Here is a 23,580-nt window from a genome sequence, read left to right as displayed (position 1 = left end):
GGAAACCAAAACTGCACACAGTATTCCAGGTGTGGCCTCACCAATATATTGCTGCAGCAAGACTTCCCTGCTTTTATACTCCATCCCCTTTGCAATAAAGGCCTTCCTGAACACTTGCTGTACCCTATATCCTTTTGCGTTCCATGCACAAGTACCCCCAGGTCCCGCTGTACTGCGGCACTTTGCAATCTTTCTCCATTTAAATAATGACTTGCTTTTGATTTTTTTTCTGCTAAAGTGCATGACCTCACACTTTTCAACATTATACTCCATCTGCCAAATTTTTGTCCACTCACTTAGACTGTCTATGTCCTTTTGCAGATTTTGATTCCTCCTCACATATTGCTTTTCCTCCCATCTTTGTATCGTCAGCAAACTTGGTTACGTTACACTCAGTCCCTTCTTCCAAGTCGTTAATATAGATTGTAAATAGTTGGGGTCCCAGCACTGATCCCTGCAGCACCCCATTAGTTACTGGTTGCCAACCAGAGAATGAACCATTTATCCCGACTATTTTCTGTTAGTTAGCTAATCCTCTATCCATTACCCCCAACCCAGTGAACTTTTATCTTGTGCAGTAACCTTTTATGTGGCTCCTTTTCAAATGCCTTTTGGAAGTCTTAACACACCACATCCACTGGTTCCCCTTTATCCACCCTGTTCGTTACATCCTAAAAGAACTCCAGCAAATTTGTCAAACATGACTTCCCCTTCATAAATCCATGCCAACTCTGCCGGACTGAATTTTGCTTTTCCAAATGTCCTGCTACTGCTTCTTTAATAATGGACCCCAACATTTTCCCAGCCACAGATGTTAGGCTCACTGGTCTATAGTTTCCTGCTTCCTATAACTCCCGTGCTCTTCTTCACAAGTGTCATGGGATCTTTTACTTCCACCTGAGCGCGCAGTTTAATGTCTCATCCGAAAGACGGCCCTTCCGACAGTGCAGCACTCCCTCAGTACAGCAGTGGAGTGTTAGCCTAGAATCGTGTGGGACTTGAACCCACGACCTTCTGCCTCAGAAGCGAGTGCACTACCCACTGAACCACGGCTCACCAAATTGGTAGCTGCCTCCTGGTGACTAAACACATTAGGGGTTTCTAACAAATCACACAAAGACTGCAAGCATGTGGATAAATGTGAGGTTATCCACTTTGGTGGTAAAAACAGAGAGACAGACTATTATCTGAATGGTGACAGATTAGGAAAAGGGGAGGTGCAAAGAGACCTGGGTGTCATGTCACCCGTACACATCAGTCATTGAAGGTTGGCATGCAGGTGCAGCAGGCGGTTAAGAAAGCAAATGGCATGTTGGCCTTCATAGCAAGGGGATTTGAGTACAGGGGCAGGGAGGTGTTGCTTCAGTTGTACAGGGCCTTAGTGAGGCCACACCTGGAGTATTGTGTACAGTTTTGGTCTCCTAACCTGAGGAAGGACATTCTTGCTATTGAGGGAGTGCAGCGAAGGTTCACCAGACTGATTCCCGGGATGGCGGGACTGACCTATCAAGAAAGACTGGATCAACTGGGCTTGTATTCACTGGAGTTCAGATGAATGAGAGGGGACCTCATAGAAACATTTAAAATTCTGACGGGGTTAGACAGGTTAGATGCAGGAAGAATGTTCCCAATGTTGGGGAAGTCCAGAACCAGGGGTCACAGTCTAAGGATAAGGGGTAAGCCATTTAGGACCAAGATGCGGAGGAACTTCTTCACCCAGAGAGTGGTGAACCTGTGGAATTCTCTACCACAGAAAGTTGTTGAGGCCAATTCACTAAATATATTCAAAAAGGAGTTAGATGAGGTCCTTACTACTAGGGGGATCAAGGGGTATGGCGAGAAAGCAGGAATGGGGTACTGAAGTTGAATGTTCAGCCATGAACTCATTGAATGGCGGTGCAGGCTAGAAGGGCCGAATGGCCTGCTCCTGCACCTATTTTCTATGCATAAGAGGAATCTGCCTCAATCTTCCTGGTCTGACACATTCACTACCCCAACTGTACCTTGGGGCACTCAAACTCATTTCATTTTCCACTTCCCTCAGATTCAATCAAAAAGGCACCAATTCTCACTGGAGGACTGTTCCACAAATGCTGGCAGCTCCTCTGCTAGCCAATTCAGTGATTGTCCACAACCTATGGTGGTCATCACAATGTAGTCCAACCCCTACCTCACCCAACATTCACACAAGTGTGCTTCCTAAACATTAGTAATTTGAATAGGGACTGCTCCCAGTGGCACTTGTATCCCATGGGAACAGGAGTAGGCCATTCAGCCCCTAGAGTCTGTTCTACCATTCAATGAGATCCTGGCTGATCGACAATCTTACTCCATGTGCCACTCGTTGGCCCATATCCATTAATAACTTTGGTTAACAAAAAGCTATCAATCTCGGATTTAAAATTAACTATTGATCTAGCATCAATTGCCATTTGCAGAAGAGAGTTCCAAACTTCTACCACTTAGTGTACAAGTGTTTCCTAATTTCATTCCTGAAAGGTCTGGCTCTAATTTTTAGACTATGCCCCCTCGTCCTGGAATCCCCAACCAGCATAGTTTCTCTCTACCTACCCTATCTATTCCCCTTAATATCCTGAAAACCTCAATCAGATCACCCCTTAACCTTCTAAATTCTAGGGAGTACAAACCTAATTTGTGCAACCTGTCACTTAACCCTCAAACTTAGTGCATTGTTCTGCACTGAACCTACGCTGCACTCCCTCCAAGGCCAATATAGCCTTTCTATGGTGTGGTGCCCAGAACTGCTCGCAGTACTCCAGGTGTGGTCTAACCAGGGCTTTGTATAGCTTATCAGCTAACAAATTTGGAATCTTCTGATGTATTGGGACTCCGTAACGCATCACATAATGCACATACCCCCTTGGCCATCGCCAGCTGAACCTGGCTTCAAGTTCTTGGCAAATCAAGAGACAGAAAACACTGGTGACCTGTTATCAGGGCAAGTCTATACCTTTAAACAACCCCTCTAAATAATTCCAGCAGTCACTTTCAGATTAGATCGACTGTGAGGTGACTTCTGGCTTAAAGCTCAGTTATGGACAAGCGGGTGAATTGCCACAAAATCCGTTGTGAGGCTGAATTAAGGATCATGTGCTGTACATTCAGAAGTTTGAAATTCTGTAAATTTACTTGGTTTAATTTTATTTATGGAGTTTCTGTTCATATGTCCTGTGCCTTTCTCGCTCTCCCCCCGCCCCCCCCCACCCACTGGTCTGGGTTTATACATGAAAAAAGCAGCTACTTGGGAAAGGTGCCATCATCTGTGGATCTGCAACTTACCCCATTGATACCTCCCAAGACAGCAGTGAAAATTGCAGCCAAGAAAAGTGGCAGAGGCTTGGAGGGTTAAATGCCTGTCGTCAGTTAGAGATAGGTCTACTGTGAAAGCCAAGCAGAGTAGATTAAATGAAAACAAATTCCTTTGATCTCAAACCAGAAGATAAACCGTCTTCCCGCACCCCCCCCCCCAAAATCAGGCTGGATAGACTGAAATTCAATAATCGGATTATGCAGTCATATTTGTGGCCCTGTAAATATTAATTGAAATAATATTTAATAAAATCACTGAGCAGGTTTAAATTAATGAATATATCAGAAGGTAAAGATCTAATACATTGTATGACAACCCCAGGTTCATCACAAGTTAAAAATTGTGACAGGTTCAGTTGCAACTCGCATGCAAACACCCACCCGCTTTGTGTGTGGTTCTCTCCCATGTTTTGTTGCAACAGCACTAACAAGGACAGATTATCTTCTTCCCCAGTATTTGCCAATGTCACACTGGAGCAGCCCTGGACAAGGGGTGGGGGAAGCACGCCAATTAATAGCCTTGCATATGTAAGTGAAAGACTTGCATTTTGTGTTTTAAGTAGTAGTAGGCAATCATCCAGGTCAGATTCTTCATAGGGACATTACTCTGCACATGTATGGGGCATGGGCCAAGCAGAGCTTACATCAGATAACTGACTAAGCATTTCCCAACATAAACTAGAGTGGTAGTCTGCTGGAACCATTTATCCATCTTCTGGGTTTCAATACAACTTTTATTTCTCATATTCCTTTCATTATTGCCTCCTTTCGTCATACCATTATCACCTGACCTCCACCCAATCATGAGCCATTCCTTTTTACCCCTCCCTGCCCCAATTTCCCTGGCTCAGTTCCTCTTCATAAGCTGTCCACATGCAAATCTCCTGGTTCTGACCAAAGGTCAGCCTGAAACATTTACTCTACCTTCCTCTCTCCAGATGCTGCCTGGCCTGCTGAGTGTTTCCAGCATTTCGTGTTATTAAAAACTGGAGTGGCTTGGTTTACAAAAGCCCAAAAGCGCCACAAAAACACCTTTCATCAAACTTCTACATTATCACACTAAGTAGTTCTGAAGACGGTCACTTGAACACGATCAACAGATTAGTCCAATTATAGAAAGAATGTTTATTGTAAAATGTTCCACACAAAGGTTCAGGAGAGATTACGGTCTACATCATTGTGAAAAGCCATTCAGCACAGTACATTGGGAGCATTTACTAGACTCATGAAACTAATGAAACAATCAGCTGGAACTCAAGTACAGCAATAACACAAATCTACTGGCAAGTCAAACAATGATAAACGTTAAAACTAGTATAAGCGGCAGAGAATGACTGGGGAACATAATCATTTGTCCACATCTTTTCAGGAAATCACACTAAGTTACTCTAAATCTGTATCAAATGGTAATGCATCATCCTCTCCCTCCAGAATCTTATCTTCATCAGCTTCAATCGGCTCTTCAGGGTCCTTGCTTTCATCGGCTTCATCCTCCTCTCCTCCCAAGTCTTCCGCTTCAGGCTCCGCCTCCGCCTCCATTTCTTCGTCTGCAGCATTGACTGGTTCCTCAGTTTTATCTACCGCTTCTTCTGAAGTGCCGAGGTTGCCGTCTCCATCACCATCACCCTCGCCGGCTTCTCCCTCGCCACCTTCACCGTCACCCTCTCCGCCTTCACCCTCTTTCTTCTCTCCATCATTGGTGCTATCATTGAGCCCATCACCCTCACCATCACCTTCACCCTCATGCATGCCACCCTCCTCCTCATCCTTGTCATCTGGATCATCTGTGAATGGTTTTTCACCCTGTGGAGGCAAAATTATTGGACAAGCAGTATTAGCATTGACTATGATGTTTTATAAATACATCAATTGCAAGAGGATAACTAAAGAAAGAGTCGGGCCTATTAAGAGACCATAAGGGTAACCCGTGCGTGGAGACGGAAGACATGGTTACGGTTCTTAATGAATACTTTGTGTCTGTTTTCACAACAGAGGGGCGATGCAGATATTGCAATTATGGAGGAGTGTGAAATATTAGATGAAATTAACAGTGATAGAGGAAGTCTCAAGGTGTTTAGCAGCTTTGAAAGTGGATAAATCCCTAGGCCAAGATTAAATGTATCCCAGGTTGTTGAGAAGAGGAAAAAGCATCATTTTCCAATCCTCTCTGGCTACAGTGTGGTGTGGTGCCAGAGGACTGCGAACGTACCTTTGTTTAAAAAAGGGAGAAAGTGATAAGAATATAACATAAGAATTAGGAACAGGAGTAGGCCATCTAGCCCCTCGAGCCTGCTCCGCCATTCAATAAGATCATGGCTGATCTGGTCGTGGACTCAGCTCCACTTACCCGCCCTCTCCCCGTAATCCTTAATTCCCTTAATGCTTAAAAATCTATCTATCTTTGACTTGAAAACATTCAATGAGCTAGCCTCAACTGCTTCCTTGGGCAGAGAATTCCACAGATTCACAACCCTCTGGGAGAAGAAATTCCTTCTCAACTTGGTTTTAAATTGGCTCCTCCGTATTTTGAGGCTGTGCCCCCTAGTTCTAGTCTTCCCCCACCAATGGAAACAACCTCTCTGCCTCTATCTTGTCTGTCTCTTTCATGATTTTAAATGTTTCTATAAGATCACCCCTCATCCTTCTGAACTCCAAGGAGTAAAGACCCAGTCTACTCAATCTATCATAAGGTAACCCCCTCATTTCTCAAATCAGCCTAGTGAATCGTCTCTGTACCCCTTCCAAAGCTAGTATATCCTTCCTTAAGTAAGGTGACCAAAACTGCACGCAGTACTCCAGGTGCGGCCTTACCAATACCTTATACAGTTGCAGCAACACCTCCCTGCTTTTGTACTCCATCCCTTTCGCAATGAAGGCCAACATTCCATTTGCCTTCCTGATTACCTGCTGCACCTGCAAACTAACCCAGGTCCCTCTGCACCACAGCATGTTGTAATTTCTCCCCATTCAAATAATATTCCCTTTTACTGTTTTTTTTCCCCTCCCAAGGTGGATGACCTCACACTTTCCGACATTGTATTCCATCTGCCAAACCTTAGCCCATTCGCTTAACCTATCCAAATCTCCTTGCAGCCTCTCCGAGTCCTCTACACAACCCGCTTTCCCACTAATCTTAGTGTCATCTGCAAATTTTGTTGCACTACACTCTGTCCCCTCTTCTAGATCATCTATGTATATTGTAAACAGTTGTGGTCCCAGTACTGATCCCTGTGGCACACCACTAACCACTGATTTCCAACCGGAAAAGGACCCATTTATCCCGACTCTCTGCTTTCTGTTCGCCAGCCAATTCTCTATCCATGCTAATACATTTCCTCTGACTCCGCGTACCTTTATCTTCTGCAGTAACCTTTTGTGTGGCACCTTATCGAATGCCTTTTGGAAATCTAAATACACCACATCCATCGGTACACCTCTATCCACCATGCTCGTTATATCCTCAAAGAATTCCAGTAAGTTAGTTAAACATGATTTCCCTTTCATGATTCCATGCTGCGTCTGCTTGATTGCACTATTCCTATCCAGATGTCCCGCTATTTCTTCCTTAATGATAGTTTCAAGCATTTTCCCCACTACAGATGTTAAACTAACCGGCCTATAGTTACCTGCCTTTTGCCTGCCTCCCTTTTTTTTTTTATAAACAGAGGCGTTACATTAGCTACTCTCCAATCCGCTGGTACCTCCCCAGAGTCCAGAGAATTTTGGTAGATTATAACAAATGCATCTGCTATAACTTCCGCCATCTCTTAATACCCTGGGATGCATTTCATCAGGACCAGGGGACTTGTCTACCTTCAGTCCCATTAGTCTGTCCAGCACTACCTCCCTAGTGATAGTGATCATCTCAAGGTCCTCCCTTCACACATTCCTATGACCAGCAATTTTTGGCATGGTTTTTGTGTCTTCCACTGTGAAGACGGAAGCAAAATAACTGTTTAAGGTCTCAGCCATTTCCACATTTCCCATTATTAAATCCCCCTTTTCATCTTCTAAGGGACCAACATTTACTTTAGTCACTCTTTTCCGTTTTATATATCTGTAAAAGCTTTTACTATCTGTTTTTATGTTTTGCGCAAGTTTACCTTCGTAATCTATCTTCCCTTTCTTTATTGCTTTTTTAGTCATTCTTTGCTGTTGCTTAAAATTTTCCCAATCCTCTAGTTTCCCACCTTATACACATTGGTCTTTGATTTGATACTTTCCTTTATTTCCTTGGTTATCCACAGCTGGTTATCTCTTCTCTTGCCGCCCTTCTTTTTCACTGGAATATATTTTTGTTGCGCATTATGAAAGAGCTCCTTAAAAGTCCTCCACTGTTCCTCAATTATGCCACCGTTTAGTCCTTGTTTCCAGTCTACATTAGCCAACTCTGCTCTCATCCCACTGTAGTCCCCTTTGTTTAAGCATAGTACGCTCGTTTGACACAACTTCCTCATCCTCAATCTGTATTACAAATTCAACCATATTGTGATCACTCATTCCGAGAGGATCTTTTACGAGGAGATCGTTTATTTTTCCTGTCTCGTTACACAGGACCAGATCCAAAATGTCTTGCTCCCTTGTAGGCTCTGTTACATACTGTTCTAAGAAACAATCCTGTATGCATTCTATGAATTCCTCGAATTCCTCCTCCAGGCTACCCCCTGAGATTTGATTTGACCAATCGATATGTAGGTTAAAATCCCCCATAACTACTGCCGTTCCTTTTTCACATGCCTCCATTATTCCCTTGATTATTGCCCGCCCCACCATGAAGTTATTATTTGGGGGCCTATAAACTACGCCGACCAGTGACTTTTCCCCCTTACTATCTCTAATCTCCACCCACAATGATTCAACATTTTGTTCATTAGAGCCAATATCGTCTCTCACAACTGCCCTGATATCATCCTTTATTAACAGAGCTACCCCACCTCCTTTCCCTTCTTGCCTATCTTTCTGAATCGTCAGATACCCCTGTACGTTTAATTCCCAGTCCTGGCCACCTTGCAACCATGTCTCTGTAATGGCCACCAAATCATACCCATTTGTAATGATTTGTGCCGTCAACTCATTTACTTTATTTCTAATGCTGCGTGCATTTAGGTAGAGTGTTTTCATCCTAGTTTTTAAGCCATGATTTTTAGTTTTTACCCCTCCTGCAGCCCTTTTATATTCAGTGGCCCTTTTTGTTTCTTGCCTTTGGTTTCTCTGCCCTCCACTTTTACTCATCTCTTTTCTGTCTTTTGTTTTTGTCTCCTTTTTGTTTCCCTCCGTCTCCCGGTATTGGTTCCCATCCCCCTGCCATATTAGTTTAACTCCTCACCAACAGCACTAGCAAACACTCCCCCTAGAACATTGGTTCCGTTCCTGCCCAAGTGCAGACCGTCTGGTTTGTACTGGTCCCACCTCCCCCAGAACCTGTTCCAATGCCCCAGGAATTTGAATCCCTCCCTGCTGCACCACTGCTCAAGCCATGTATTCATCTGTGCTATCCTGCGATTCCTACTCTGACTAGCACGTGGCACTGGTAGCAATCCCGAGATTACTACTTTTGAGGTCCTACTTTTTAATTTAACTCCTAGCTCCTTAAATTCGTCTCGTAGGACCTTTTCCCCTTTTTTTTTTAACCTATGTCGTTGGTACCAATGTGCACCACGACAACTGGCTGTTCTCCCTCCCTTTTCAGAATGTCCTGCACTCGCTCGGAGACATCCTTGACCCTTGCATCAGGGAGGCAACATACCATCTGATAGACTGAGTAATTACAGGCCAGTCAGCCTAACCTCAATGGCAGGAAAATTATTGGTAAAAAGTCTGAGGGACAGGATAAATCTTCATTTGGAAAGACATGGATTAATCAAGGACAGTCAGCATGAATTTGTTAAGGGACTAACTTGATTGAGGTGGTAACAAAGATGAGCATAGTGAGTTTGATGTAGTGTATATGGATTTTAGCAGGGCTTTTGATAAGGTCCCACATGGCAGACTGGTCACGAAAGTAAAAACCCATGGGATCCAGGGCAACGTGGCAAGTTGGATCCAAAATTGGCTCAGCTAGAAAGTGGGATTAGGCTGGATAGCTGTGTCGACCGGCACAGACACGATGGGCCAAAATGACCCCCGTCCGTGCTTTCTATGGGGATACAACTCAGAAGTTAAGGCAAGGTTATTCTGTCCTTTTATATGGGATGTGCCTGACTTTAAGCCGTGCTGACATCAATGGAGAGTGTGAAGTTCCAGGTGCAAATTCACCTAACATCACACTAGAGACCTTGGATGACAGGACAAAATGCTTCCTTCTCACTTCAGAACTGGCCTCATCCACATTAGGGTCAAAGAATCCCCTCTGCCAAGCTTTACAATTTTGTGTAAAATTTGTTTAAAAGACTTGCATTTAATTAGCACACTATACAACTTCAGGACATCCCAAAGCGCTTTACAGCCAACTGAAGTACTTTTGAAGTGTAGTCACTGTTGTAATGTAGGAAATGCGGCAGCCAATTTGCACACAGCAAGCTCCCACAAACAGCATTGTGATAGTGACCAGATAAACTGTTTTAGCGATGTTGATTGAAGGATAAATATTGGCCAGGACACCGGGGATAATTCCCCTGCTTTTCTTCAAAATAATGCCGTGGGATCTTTTATGTCCACCTGAGGATGGATAGGGCCCATTTAAAGTCTTATCAGAAAAACGGCTCCTCCAAAAGTCCAGCACTCCCTCAGTACTGCTTTGGAGTATCAGCCTAGATTGTTGTGCTCAAGTCTCTGGAGCGAGTGAGTCACAGCTGGCAGTCAGTCGTGGCTTGCACAATCCATTTCATAGCAGGCGTGATTCCAGTACAGAACTGGTTAGAAATTGAGCACAAATTAAGTAGAGGGGGGAAAAAAATTGCTCGTCTCAGAAAATAGAAGTCTGGCATGTTAGGAAACACTGCTCAGAGTTGTGCGCTGTACCACATTGTTGGAACAATTCAAGGAACTTTGCCCCACATCAATCCTGTGCAAAGCCTGACCTGGGAATGCTCGACATAGACACAGTGAGAAATGTTTCTTCTTGACACCAACATCCTCAGCCGAGCACAAAAAACAAATAGCCTTTAAAGGAAAACACAACACTTCATCCTTACCTTGACATATTTCTCCAGCATTGTTGCAATGTTGGTGTTATTCAGGATGCTCTTAGCAATAACCAGACTACCCTTTTTGGCTCTCTCAATAGCTGACTGGTAAGGGAAGCAATAGTAGCAAGTTAGTACCGTATAAAAGATGGTATTTCATTGACTATGCAGCTTTTCAATACAATACCTATGGCACAGAATCAAATCTTTATTTATCCAGATGTATTTTTTTTTTTTAAACACATCTAAAATGTGATTAAACTGCAATTGTGGACACAATTATGAGTAGCAGTGTATACTCCATTTCTCACTTTCCTGACTGCTCACCAAATTACCCCCAGAATTGAGACTTTGAAACAACAAGTACCTTTTATTTCTATTTCATTTTCTTGCCATTAAAACTACACAGCATTTCTGCAGTACATTTCAATGCCTAGAATATTATATAGTCAATTATCTGCCAGATTTTAGTAGTAATAAGGCAGTTTTATAGAGGTTCCATTGCATCAGTATAGCCTATTTTACCACAAAACAAGGGTGATCTCTGACAGAATTAAGCCTCATTGTAAACACCTTCACTGCCATTTCTGCTGGAAATGAAACACTCCCACCCCTTTTGCTTGGGCGGAGTCAGTAGCTGCCTTGATTTTGGGGATAGTAGTTGGCCGTATTGTCAATGGATCCCACCAGCTGAAATAAATTCCAAATTTCAGAAAGAAACCCATTTCAATGAACACTAAACTCGAGCTCCCAGGCAGCATAGTTAAATGCACCAAGTCAGAGGCAGTTTGATGCCAGAGTTCTCTCACCACAGCCAGACAGCAATGGGGATGCTAAACTAAAGTGGTTCCGATGATTCAGGAGCAATAGAAATGCACACAACTCTTTTTGGGAGAAAAAGTAAACAATAAACATTAAATCAAGTGCCCCCTGATCTGGGAGACACGCCAAACATTTTTCGAGGCCCTTTTTTGTGTGTTTTTTTTTAAATTTTGGGGCACTAAAATCATATTTTTTCAACTGCCCCCTATAAAAGGGGAGGGGGACACTAAAACCGGCATTTAAAGTAAATTAGACTTTAAAACAAATAAAATCAAATTAAAATTTGGTTGCCGGGGGGTAATAATGCACTCCAGTCCCTCCGGTGCCAGAAATGCACACAACCCTTGATGATCCACAGTCAGCTGCTGGAAGTACACTCAATTACCCAAGTGAAGACTAAATTAGGCTGGTGACGATTCCAAATGGCAGAACAACATCTGGGCACTTACAATCCAGAGCTACGCATTTAGAATGTCTGATACAGAAAGACCGCTGCCATTCAGAACTGGACCTAGCATGCGTCACCATGGAGCTGTTAAAGGGAGAAGACAAATCCCCACGTCCCACAGCACAAACAGCATCTATTTGCTGTCTATCTGTTCATTGTCTACCTCCTTCCCTCTCCAAATAGCTCAGAGTCTTCCCGGTCCTGAAGCTGTTCCATCACTTACTTTGCGATTCCTGGTGTGCTCAGCTGACCTCAAGTGCTGTCCGATGAAGCCAGTCTGCATCGGGATGAACAGATCACAAGCCATACAATGAGCTGCCTCCACTTTTTTCATGCATTGCTCCATACCAATACCTGCAGCAGAATAAAAAGGTCAATGCTAGAGAAAATAAAGTTAAACGAGAGGGAAGACACCCTCTAGCCAAAGGGAGCCTTACTGTGGCAATGATACAAAAACTAATGGCTACACACACTAGCTTCTGTACATACTCTGCAAAACACATTACGCAGAATCCAAACATACGTTCACAGCAGTAGGTGAGCAGACAATGCCTCTCCTAAAAGCAAGACATTCTAGGAAAGTAGCAGGACCGCATTAAAGTGACAATTGTATTTCATAGTGCAAGTATTAAAAACAAACAAACATTCACATTAAGGGAGAGGATGAGATTATCTAGCAATCACAATGCACAACCTTCACAGTGGCTTGAGATGACATCAGGCCCAATGATCACCTGATCCATTGGACAGGGCATCCCTCCACCTCTCAAACACTAGTAATGTTAACTCCTGTAGGTCAAAAACTGGGGGGAAGGGGGAATGGGAAAAGAGGAAATTCATTCTGTACCTCCCAAGACAAGCCAACAAGCTCCAGAACACCATTATTATCCATTATGCAGCACTAGACATATTTGGACGAGACCCTCCCCACATTCCAGCTCCCATCAACAACCCAGCTTTCAAAAGGGACTCAAAGCAACAAAGATTAAGACAAATCCAGTTTTAACATTTAAATGTAGTTGGGGAGTCCCACTCATTCAGATTCTGTACACACCAATAATTCATAGTTATGAATGTCACCGCAAGTGGTATACCACATTCAATACCAGAATTCATAGATGTTAGCTGCAGTTTTAATTTAGTCTGCTTTAAATTATTTCACCAAGCTTCATGCCTGCACAGACTATTTCACAGCAAACAATAATTTGAGTTGAAATGTATGATCCAGACAAGGGGCATCAATACTGTAGAAGGGCTATCCTCCCTCCTTTTGCACCCAGTATCACCATTAAACACATGGGCGAGAGACAGGATGATGCTGCCTCCTCTCTGCCCAACATCTAAAAAAGCACCTCAAGTGTGTATATTTTCCATATTCTCAGACTGCCTGACCTCGTTACATCACAGTAAGAAACGAGACAAAATCATTTCAGAAATAAAAAGTACGATTAAAGTGAATTTCAGCACGGTTGCATATTCGCACAAGAATGACTTACAGGAAAAAAATCTCTATAATTAAATGCAAATGGCCATTTATCAGGATTTGTTTCTGACATACCCTGGAGCACATCGTGTTGCTGCATCAGCTGCTTCTTCAGAATAGTTTCATCTCCAATCTGCTCCCGACGTTTCTGCGTTTTCTTGTTCTTGTTCGAGATGTATTCCTGAAACAAAATGCACACAGATCCTGAGTAAGCACGAGTTATAAAAGACAGCCGGCACCAATGTTCCCGTGGAGCTGCGCAGCCACACAGCAGTCTGGGTGTCCCCTGCAGGCCGCTCACCGGCTTGACAATAGAAATAACCGCGCATGCGCAAAAAATTGAATGGGCCACACAATGTGCTATAGGGCCCACGCACCGAAAAAGATTTGCAGGGAACATTGGCTGACACATGCCCAATTGCTCAATGGCAAACTGAATTGTCGCTGATGCATACAGACCAGGTAGGTCACAGTTACACTCGCTGATCTGTGGTGATCGTAGTCGAGGGTAAAGCATAATTGGCCCGAGGCTGGAATCACATTTTACATTTCTGATGACTAACTAGTGATCCCTGCTGGAGGTGTGCACGTGAATAGAACCAGGCTCAAGTGTGATGCATTAACAGTCGCATAGGAGGGCAAGTAGGATCTCAAACCAGTGTCCTAAGCTTAAATAAAGACGATTACAAAAGTATGAAGGCAGAGTTGGCTAAAGTGGACTGCGAAAACAGATTCAAGTATGGGACGGTTGATGAGCAGTAGCAGACATTTAAGGAGATATTTCATAACTCGCACAAAAAATATATTCCAATGAGGAGGAAAGAGTAAGAGAAGGGATAACCATCTGTGGCTAACTAAGGAAATAAGGGATGGTATCAAATTGAAAACAAAGGCACACAATAGTACTGGGAGGCTCGAGGATTGGGAAACTTTTAAAAGCCAGCAAAGAACTCAAAAAATGATAGAGGGGGAAGATAGATTATGAAAGTAAACTAGCATGGAATATCAAAACAGATAGTAAGAGTTTCTACAGGTACATAAAAAAAGGAAAAAAAAGAAGTGGCTAAAGTAAATGTTGGCCCCCTCGAGGATGAGATGGTGGAATTAATAATGGAGAACAGGGAAATGGCTGAGACATTGAACAAATATTTTGTATTAGTCTTCACAGTAGGAGACACTAAAAACATCCCAATAGTGGATAATCAAGGGGCTATAGGAGGGGAGGGGAGGAACTTAATACAATCACCATCACTAAAGAAGTAGTACTCAGTAAAATAATGGGACTAAAGGCGGACACGTCCCTGAGACTTGATGACTTGCATCCTAGGATCTTAAAATAGTGAAGAGACAGTGCAGAAATAGTGCATAGATGCAGATGCATTGGTTGTAATCTACCAAAATTCCCTGGATTCTAGGGCGGTCCCAACGGATTGGAAAACCGCAAACATAACACCCATATTTAAAAAAGGAGGCAGACAAAAAAAAACAGGAAACTATAGACCAGTTAGCCGAGCATCGGTCGTTGGGAAAATGCTGGAGTCCATTATTAAGGAAGCAGTAGCAGGGCATTTGGTAAAGCATAATTCAATCAAGCAGAGTCAGCATGGTTTTATGAAAGAGAAATCATGTTTGACAAATTTGCTGGAGTTCTTTGAGGATGTAACGAGCAGGGTGAATAAGGGGGAACCAGTGGATGTGGTGCATTTGGATTTCCAGAAGGCGTTCGATAAGGTGCCACATAAAAGGTTACGGCACAAGATAAAGGTTCACGGGGTTGGAGGTAATATATTAGCATGGATAGAGGATTGGCTAACTAACAGAAAGTCGGGATAAATGGGTCATTTTCCGGTTGGCAAACAGTAACGAGTGGGGTGCTGCAGGGATCGGTGCTGGGACCTCAACTATTTACAATCTACATTAATGATTTGGATGAAAGAACAGAGTGTAATGTAGCCAGGTTTGCTGATGATACAAAGATGGGTGGGAAAGCAAATTGTGAGGAGGACACAAAAAATATGCAAAGGGATATAAACAGGCTAAGTGAGTGGGCAAAAATTTGGCAGATGGGAAAATGTGAGGTTATCCATTTTGTGAGAAAAAATAGAAAAGCAAATTAATTTAAATGAAGAAAAATTGCAAAGTGCTGTAGTCGAGGGACCTGGGGATCCTTGTGCATGAAACACAAAAAGTGAGTATGCAGGTACAGCAAGTAATCAGGAAGGCAAATCGAATGTTGCAAGGGGGATAATAGAGTATAAAAGCAGCGAAGTCCAGCTACAACTGTACAGTGTATTGGTGAGGCCACACCTAGAGTACGGCGTATATTTTTGGTCTACGTATTTAAGGAAGGATATACTTGCATTGAAGGCTGTTCAGAGAAGGTTCACTAGGTTGATTCCGGAGATGAGGGGGTTGACTTATGAAGATAGGTTGAGTAGATTGGGCATATACACATTGGAATTTAGAAGAGAGGTGAGCTTATCGAAACGACAAGGTGGATGCAGAGGATATTTCCACTCATAGGGGAAACTAAAATTAAGGGACACAGTCTCAGAATAAGGGACCACCGATTTAAAACTGAGATGAGGAGGAATTTCTTCTCTGAGGGTTGTAAATCTATGGAATTCTCTGCCCCATTGAGGAGGCTGGGTCATTGAATATATTTAAAGCGTAGACATTTTTGAGCGATAAGGGAATAAAGGGTTATGGGGAGCGGGAAGGGAAGTGGAGCTGAGTCGTTGATCAGATCAGCCATAATCTTATTAAATGTCGGAGCAGGCTCAAGGGGCTGGGTGGCCTACTCCTGCTCCTATTTCTTATGTTCTTGTAGCACATCAAAACTGCACCACAGGCAAAGAATGGCCAAGTTGGTCAGGTACCAACTGCTAACTCTGTTTATCGCAGTTTCACTGCCTTCAGGGAAAGAGGCTTTAAAAGTCTGCATGAATTATGATCAACATATTACACTGCACAAAGACCAACTGCAAAAACAAACACCAATTTGTTTAAAAAACATGAAAGCAATTATATGTTCTCATGGGATCAGATGAAGGTTATGAAATATTGCTTTGAGAATTCATGGTTTTGGACTTTTGATCTCAGACTCTCATCACAACACTCCCAGAAATCAACTATTCTCCATTTTTACACATTAACTTTCATCAAGTGAAGTGGCTCAGCTGACTGAGCAAACTTGCCCATTTAACAGGCAGTTCTGAAGCTCCAACAGCTCAACTGCTTAAGCCAATCATCAGATGTGCTTCAAACTGCTCATGGTCACACGTATGATGCAGTCAGTGCACAGTTCGTGGTCAGTGCACAGTTCGTGGTCATTGGCTAGAGTGGCAAAGAAATACTCAACTGGCCTCTGAATTAGCAGGAACCAATGGCCAGGGGTTCTGCTCCCGATTACCATCCAGTAATGCATGCTGGTAAAGCCACTTAAGGAATGGAAGGGAAAACATCGAATGGAGGAGGAAAACAAGCAACTGCTGCTTGGTTGCAATGTTAAGACAACAGGCATCATGTTTTTGTGCACTTGTCAGAGACATGCACAAGGCTTAAATCTATGCTTCAATTAATTTGCATACATTTCAAGCTGCTGATACCTTAGTGTGCTGCTTTTGAGATTTGTTCACCAATGACGTAACAGCACCGAACCTCCAGCCGAAGTTTGAAACAGGGCAAACCAACAAATGACAGATTCTAAAACCCAAGGCTGCAATCTGGATATCCCACATTAGAATGAAAATTTCAAAAGGCAGCAATATACATACATCCAAGAAGTCAGCAGTCTGAGCTTTGAGTTTGGTCCCGATGAATTTTAAAGTTTCCTTGTGAAACTTGCTCTTCATGTGAGCAGCAATCTCCTCATCTTCAAACGTACGGAACTTGCAGACTGAGCAGGCATACGTTATCCTGCAAACAAACCAGGAAGGATTAACAGGAAAGCATCCAGCCCCAGAGACCACAGTCATGAAATTATAAAGCATTTATTTACACTTTCCGAGCTATTTGTGTACTTAAAAACTGAATGAAATTACATTGGCACTTTCAAGACTCGCAAAAGTCAGCAAGTAGTCATGCAGGACTTATTATATGGTGAGGTTACTCCGAAGCAGATGAAGTGGCAAAACAAAATACCCTGGACAAGTGCCCAAGTTTTACATGCCAAAGGCACAGCCAGTCCCTCTTCCAGCAGGGAAGTGAAAGCCACAGGAGGTGGAGTTACCTCCTCCTCCCCAGCATAAGTGAAGCAGCTCTGTAACCAGTAGTTTACAGCACGGTTAACTCGTACTAGGGTATGGCATAACTGCATTCATTAAATTCTTCCTCGCGAGGGCAGACAGCGCCTGAAGCAAGAGGGATGAAAGGGATCGTACAATTATAGTCAGCTCCCACCTTTTCTTAAGTGCACTGAACAGAAATCCCAGCATTGTATGTTTTTACAGCAGGTGGGTTGTAAAATGGGATCTTTCGACAAGACATTCTGAATTCTGGCCAAAGGTATTACAACGGTATCACTAATCAGTACCTCTCTGCGAGGCGGTCACGGTTCTTCTTGGGTTTGCCAGACTTCTTCTTCTCTTGCATAGTCGGAACTATTTAAAAGAAGCAGCTAGGATTAGTTGGCAGTTATAGGCAGGAAGTGGAAAGTATGCTTTGTAGTTATTAGACTGTTTTAGTACATACTGCAGATCTAGAAATACAATGTAATTTAAGCACAATGTTTTCATTCTGCATTATGTCCCATGTGAAGTATTACAGGCTTAGATAAATGTTTATTGTTAAATTGAAGGAAATTTTGGCTCGTCCAGGACTGGATGTCAGACAGAGATTGTGGTGTGGTGGGGCAGGGTGGTGTTAAGATAGGTAATGGTGAGGTAGAGCCGGGCATCATCGGTGTCCATGTGAAACCTGCCATCTTTTCAGATTAATTCACCGAGGGGCCGCATGCTGAGAAATTTGGGGGGGGGGGGGCAGGATAGTTTCTTGAGGGGACTCCAGAGGTAATGGTGCAGGAGCTGCAAGAGAAGCCATTGCAGAAAATTCCCCCCAGCGTCAGTGGCCCCTCTCCCTGGTCCTTACCTGAAATCTACATGCGGACAATAATCTCGGCTAGTTTTCTCTTCCCTAATCCAGGAACGCCTCTACCGAGACAAACTAACTCAGCACAGTCCAGGGTCCTAAATCATTAAATTTACCAGGAAAGCCCAGGTAAATTGAGTCCAGGCTGACCTCTTAGAGGGTGTGAGTGAACAAGAGGGTGAATGGAGAGAGTATAACCAATCAATATTTACATACAAAATCCCATGGTGGGTGGAGTACTCTGATATTACTCATCTCTATGCATAACTAGCTCATTTCCATCAGGTCTATAGATAAATCCCTGAAGAAACCACCATTCCATAGTCAAACTTACAACGCTTCGGTTTCTTCTCTCCTTTCTCACTTGAATCCTTGTCCTCACCACCCTGAAAAGGATGCAAGCCACATTAAAGTCTAAAATTTCAAATCCCTATTACTCATTATAAAACAATTTTAAAATACACTTTAGATAAATGTTATGCTCAAGCGAAGCACACTAGAGAATGACTTTCTCTTTTTGAGCACAGATTGCATCAGTTAAAGCAAAGGTAGATACAGAGTAAACGTCCAACTATTCAATAACGTGCTACAGACCCAACCCTAGTTGCACCCCCCATTATACCAGTGCACCGTACCTACAGTACCCCTTACTGTTACTATAGTATACTCAAGTTTGATGGGCATAAATGGAGTATCTCACCACATTCTTTGCTTATCCTCCACAAACCTCACTCCCACATGTCCTATCTCACCGTTTCCAACATTTTCAATGAGTTAACATTCAATTGACAACAGGCAGCCTTTTCCGCCCCCATTTCCCACACAATACAGCCTGCAGCCCCAGACTCAATTCATCCCCATAACCAATTGAGAGAAAAGTAATTGGCTGAAAAAAAATGCTGCCATTCAATCTTGCCACAAGTTGGTTATTTGTGGCAAAGAAAACCACGGCAATGTAAATATACAGGGCATCACACGTAGTGGAGCTGAAACCTCTTTTCCAGCATAAAACTCTGATTAGAGCGCTTTTTATGGTTTGTGCAAATTTTAAGTTGGACAACTTTCATAATCAATTTTACAGTTACCGAACTACAAACAATTTCCAACAGGTAAAGTTATCTCTTGTAAACTTGCAGACTCAATATATTAATCTGTTAGAAATCATAGCAGCCACAAATCCCATCTCCAACAGTGCTGGTAACTACAATTAAATGTTAGTTAATAATCCCTGGGAAGTTAGCTCATGAGACTTTCCACAGGCAATGCAGGCTATGTGCTACCTTGCTCAAATGGCCATTCTACAAGCATGATTCTCAACCGTAAGCTACTTTAGCACAGGAGCATCGCAACCAAGCCTTATCCTGTTCTCACCAAATATCCATAAACATACATTTGCCACCTGGAGCAGCATTCCAACCCTCCGCCCGAGATGATTTCCCTATCCCTCCCCAATTTGGGAATACCAACTCCAACTGAATCCACCTCTAAACTAGGCAACTCCGCACCGATCAGGGATTGAACCTAGTACTGTACGAGTCCGTAGACCTCCAACACCACACCAGACAGTTCAACGACAGTGCAATTTAAAAGATTCATACATGCTGCTTATTGCATGCAAAACTGTTCATCTTACAGCACAAAAGATTACAGCGCCTTTCATGTCCTTGCAATGTCCCAAAGTGCTTCACAACTGAAGTAGCACTTTAAGAGCATCATTGTGGTAATGAAGACAAATGCGATCACCAAGGATCTGTTAAGGGGGATAAATGTTGGCCAGGACACTGGGAGAGCCCCTCTCCTGCTCCTCTTCAGATAGTGCTAGATAATTGAAAAACGGCAGCTCCTACAGCACTGCACTGAAGGTTATCCTACATGATGTGCTCAAGTCTTGAACCCACAACCTTCTTCAAGACAGAGTGCTGCCACTCAGTCAAGCCGGACACCAAAGAGCAAGTTAACAAAAAACAAACACACACATTAAGCTATCTTCTGCTTTCCCCCTGCTTTCCTACCTAAAAATTCTTTTCAGGCTTAATCAAACTAATTTTTCCCACATTACAACAGTAACTACACTCCAAAAGTACTTAATTGGCTGTAAAGTGCTTTGAACTGTCCAGTGGTCATCAAAGGCGCTATAGAAATACAAGTCTTTCTTTCTAGGGTTTGGGTAGTAAGTATAAAATTATACCAAATCCCAACATGTCCTGACCCTATTCACATACTTTTGGAGAAAGTAGTACTTACTGATTCAACCCCATCGTCTTCCTTCTCTTCTATAAGGAACAAAAACAATTGCAGTTGAGTAGTTATCATGTCTGTTCAACATAGATGGGTTTCAATGTTATCAATGGCAATTATTACTTGTTAAATTATTACGCTAGTTATATATTAATCGCGACTTTACCGCACTCTTGGCTTTCAGGGTAAGGAGCAGATCTGATCCCATCCCTTGTAAGCTACATTTATTCAGCAACCCTACTCAGCATCTTCAACCAGGGCTCAAACTTGCATGTGCTCATCCCCATGAACAGGATGAAAGGTCTAAACAAGCAAGTAACAAGTCAGTGTACAGTACCGGCATCAGAATCTTCACCATCGTCTGTTTTTGCTTGCTTGTTTTCAGGGTCTTCAGTGCTACTTGTTGATTGTTTCCTCTTCCTGCCTGGACCCGCTATGGTCTTCTTTCTCTGATTCAAAGCAAAAACAGCTGGCATTTGAATCAAGTTCTTAAAAACTCAACATTTGTTTGACAAATAAAAGGCCATCTTTACTGATGTAAAAGTTTATCTTTGAGTACCAGGTAATTATAGCCAGAGGATGAAAGATCCATTATAAATGCTTGCATATGCCATATATTACACCACATGTGGTTTGAAGCGCATTGACCTGCAAATCTAAAGCAGATACGGGTAAATGCTGCAGTGTACCCAATGATTGACCGAACAATAGAAAACATTTGATGGGGTAGGGTGTAATTTGCATTCTCCCCTCTTGAAAGGGCCCTTTCTATGGCTCATTACGCAATGCGCACCTTTACAACATCCACCCAGGAAAGCCTCTCCTCCTCCACCCCCCCTCCCCCCACACCCCCAAGTATCCCAGTATGTGAGACGGTCTCCCAACTCAGTTGCAGTAGGAATCAGCCTTGACCAAGTGCAATCCTTGCCTTGAAAGGCCTTCAGTCAATACCCAGTGATGCTTGTACCTTGCCAACACTCACCGTCTTGGCTCACTCGTGGACAATAGACACTGGTACATGGGGGTGGAGGTGGGCAAGAGTAGAGGGAGAAAAGAAAGACTTTCAAAGTCTTCCATCAAACCAAAATACTAAAGTACTTCACGGAGTGAATTATTTTGAAGACAATCCTACTGCACTGCACTACTGTAAAAATCACAAAAATTTCTGAAAACCTAAATGTTTACCTGGACCTTCAACCAATACAGCTACAAATTCTTCTTCCACAGCTGGTTAAAGATTTGAAAATTACATTTACAGTCAAGCAAGTTAGCATAATGAACACCTGATTTTTGGATATCTAAGAAAAAAGGGCAATGGGCATTTCACTGCAAAAAAAATATTCTGCCACTTGGCTTTGTTGATCCTACCCATTGGCTAAGGATTAAAATAAAATGCATTTTAAAAAATAAGGTACTTACGCCTCTGTTTCGATTCTTGTCTCTCCTTCGCTGTCTGCCACCAAACGCTCTTCCCGAGCCCTGAACTCGGAACAGGTCCATGGGGATAATGTTTGGGGAGAAGAGCGAAGGGAGGTTTCTGGTGGAGGTGGGAGCATTGAAGCCTCTGCCTCCCATTGACAGCTCATTCCAGTGTGACATCCGCCTGGAACCTGTAGGCTGCATGTAGGGGTCATTCCAGTTTGCTCTCTTATTTGGAGCCCAGTCTCTAGACCAATTCTGACCCCGTTGGCTACCATAGTGTCTGTTGTGGTACTGATCCCTGCGAGTCCCGTAGGAGTTGTCGTAGTGGTCATAGTGACCTCCATAGGAATCGTTATAATTAGGTCCAGAATCACCGTAACCATAGCCGTAGCCAGATCTGTACGGATCATGGTCATTCATTGAAGACCTGGAGTCATAGGACTCATAAGGTGTAAACCTGAAAGAGTTGCAGAGCAAGCAAGGAATCTAATCAGTAGCTGGAAAGGACGATGGCACAAGCCTGCCAACCAGTGACAGCAGACTAAAAACTAAACAGGATATTTTCAGGTAATCATGGTGTCTTGAGGTTTCATTTTTCCATTTGTAAACAACATCTAAAATACAGCAGCAAAGGATGGCTGACTGCAACCAAAGGGACAAATACACATGTTAAGTAATAGGTGATCAGCCTGCTCAATATCCAGTTTTCCTTTATGGGAATGGGGGGAAAATACAGCTGGCTAACAGCAACCTTCAAGGACAAATGGCTCATGTCAACTGTTCAATGTTCTGCACCCCGCCCCCGCCCTCCTCATCACACATGTTCATTTGCTGGATGCCATCCTCAAAAATTTAACCTAATTGCTGGAAAGAATGGAGATTTTAAAAATAAATGACTACATTCTATAAGCTCCACATTACTAAGCACACTTTCACTGCAGATGACTCCTTGCTGAAGACCCATTCACATCGCTAACACAATGAACCAAACCTAGGGCCAAGTTTTGTTCCTTGATGATCGATGGTCTGGCACAGAGAACCGCGCGATACAGACTAACCTTGGTTTAATCAATGAATTACCGTCGGTTAACACTTAACGTTGAATCCATGCTTAATTTGAGTTCATTTAAAAGTTAAATATGCCAATATAAAAAGGGTGTAAAATAACAAATAAGCCTGGGATTCTCACCATAGTGTAGGTAAACACGAGTTTTTCTTTGGGGGCTGGGCGAGGGTGGGGGCAAAAGGAAAGAAATGTGTTCCAGCCTATTTAAATTTCAAGTGGCACATCAGTCCCAAGTGCCAATTTCTTCACTGTGTGTACACCATTTTACCATCTAGTGACTTTCAAGAAGATACCTGTTGTATTGGCCTGAAGAACGAGAAGAGGGGCCTGGTGTCTTATCACACTCTAGCTGAGAGAGCATGTCCAGGCGTTGGTTGATCTTAGCGATGATGGAATCTGTGTTAGGGTTTTTAGGAGCATCCCAAGCCTTATTGCCAGAGTTATAGCCATAATTTCCTGAATAATTTCCCGAATTATCTTGGTTGTAATTGTAATCATAGCCATCATACCCTAACAGGAACAAAATACACAAGATCAGATATTCACGTAGGAAAAATAA

The 23,580-nt window shown here is 43.0% G+C and overlaps 1 protein-coding gene across 2 annotated transcripts in view; it reads right to left on the bottom strand.

The window, feature by feature from the left end:
* Window positions 1-4,440: 4,440 nt before the first annotated feature.
* Window positions 4,441-23,580, bottom strand: part of LOC139237970 (A-kinase anchor protein 8-like) — a 33,066-nt gene continuing 13,926 nt past the window's right edge. The window contains exons 3-13 of one of the 2 annotated variants that reach the window (XM_070867322.1): window positions 23,315-23,531; window positions 21,953-22,412; window positions 20,871-20,982; window positions 20,540-20,568; window positions 18,630-18,681; window positions 17,742-17,808; window positions 16,984-17,125; window positions 13,283-13,388; window positions 11,948-12,078; window positions 10,464-10,559; window positions 4,441-5,133 (exon numbers count right to left, since the gene is read on the bottom strand). In XM_070867322.1, coding sequence (XP_070723423.1) covers window positions 4,714-5,133; window positions 10,464-10,559; window positions 11,948-12,078; window positions 13,283-13,388; window positions 16,984-17,125; window positions 17,742-17,808; window positions 18,630-18,681; window positions 20,540-20,568; window positions 20,871-20,982; window positions 21,953-22,412; window positions 23,315-23,531 — 1,832 coding nt within the window. In that variant the 3' untranslated portion in view covers window positions 4,441-4,713. Of the gene's footprint in view, window positions 5,134-10,463; window positions 10,560-11,947; window positions 12,079-13,282; window positions 13,389-16,983; window positions 17,126-17,741; window positions 17,809-18,629; window positions 18,682-20,539; window positions 20,569-20,870; window positions 20,983-21,952; window positions 22,414-23,314; window positions 23,532-23,580 lie in introns of both variants that reach the window. The other variant, XM_070867323.1, reaches the window with a different exon arrangement.

Source organism: Pristiophorus japonicus, chromosome 24 (genome assembly GCF_044704955.1).
Source record: "Pristiophorus japonicus isolate sPriJap1 chromosome 24, sPriJap1.hap1, whole genome shotgun sequence".
Classification (NCBI taxonomy): Eukaryota; Metazoa; Chordata; class Chondrichthyes; family Pristiophoridae; genus Pristiophorus; species Pristiophorus japonicus.
This window is presented reverse-complemented; position numbering and strand designations above follow the sequence as displayed.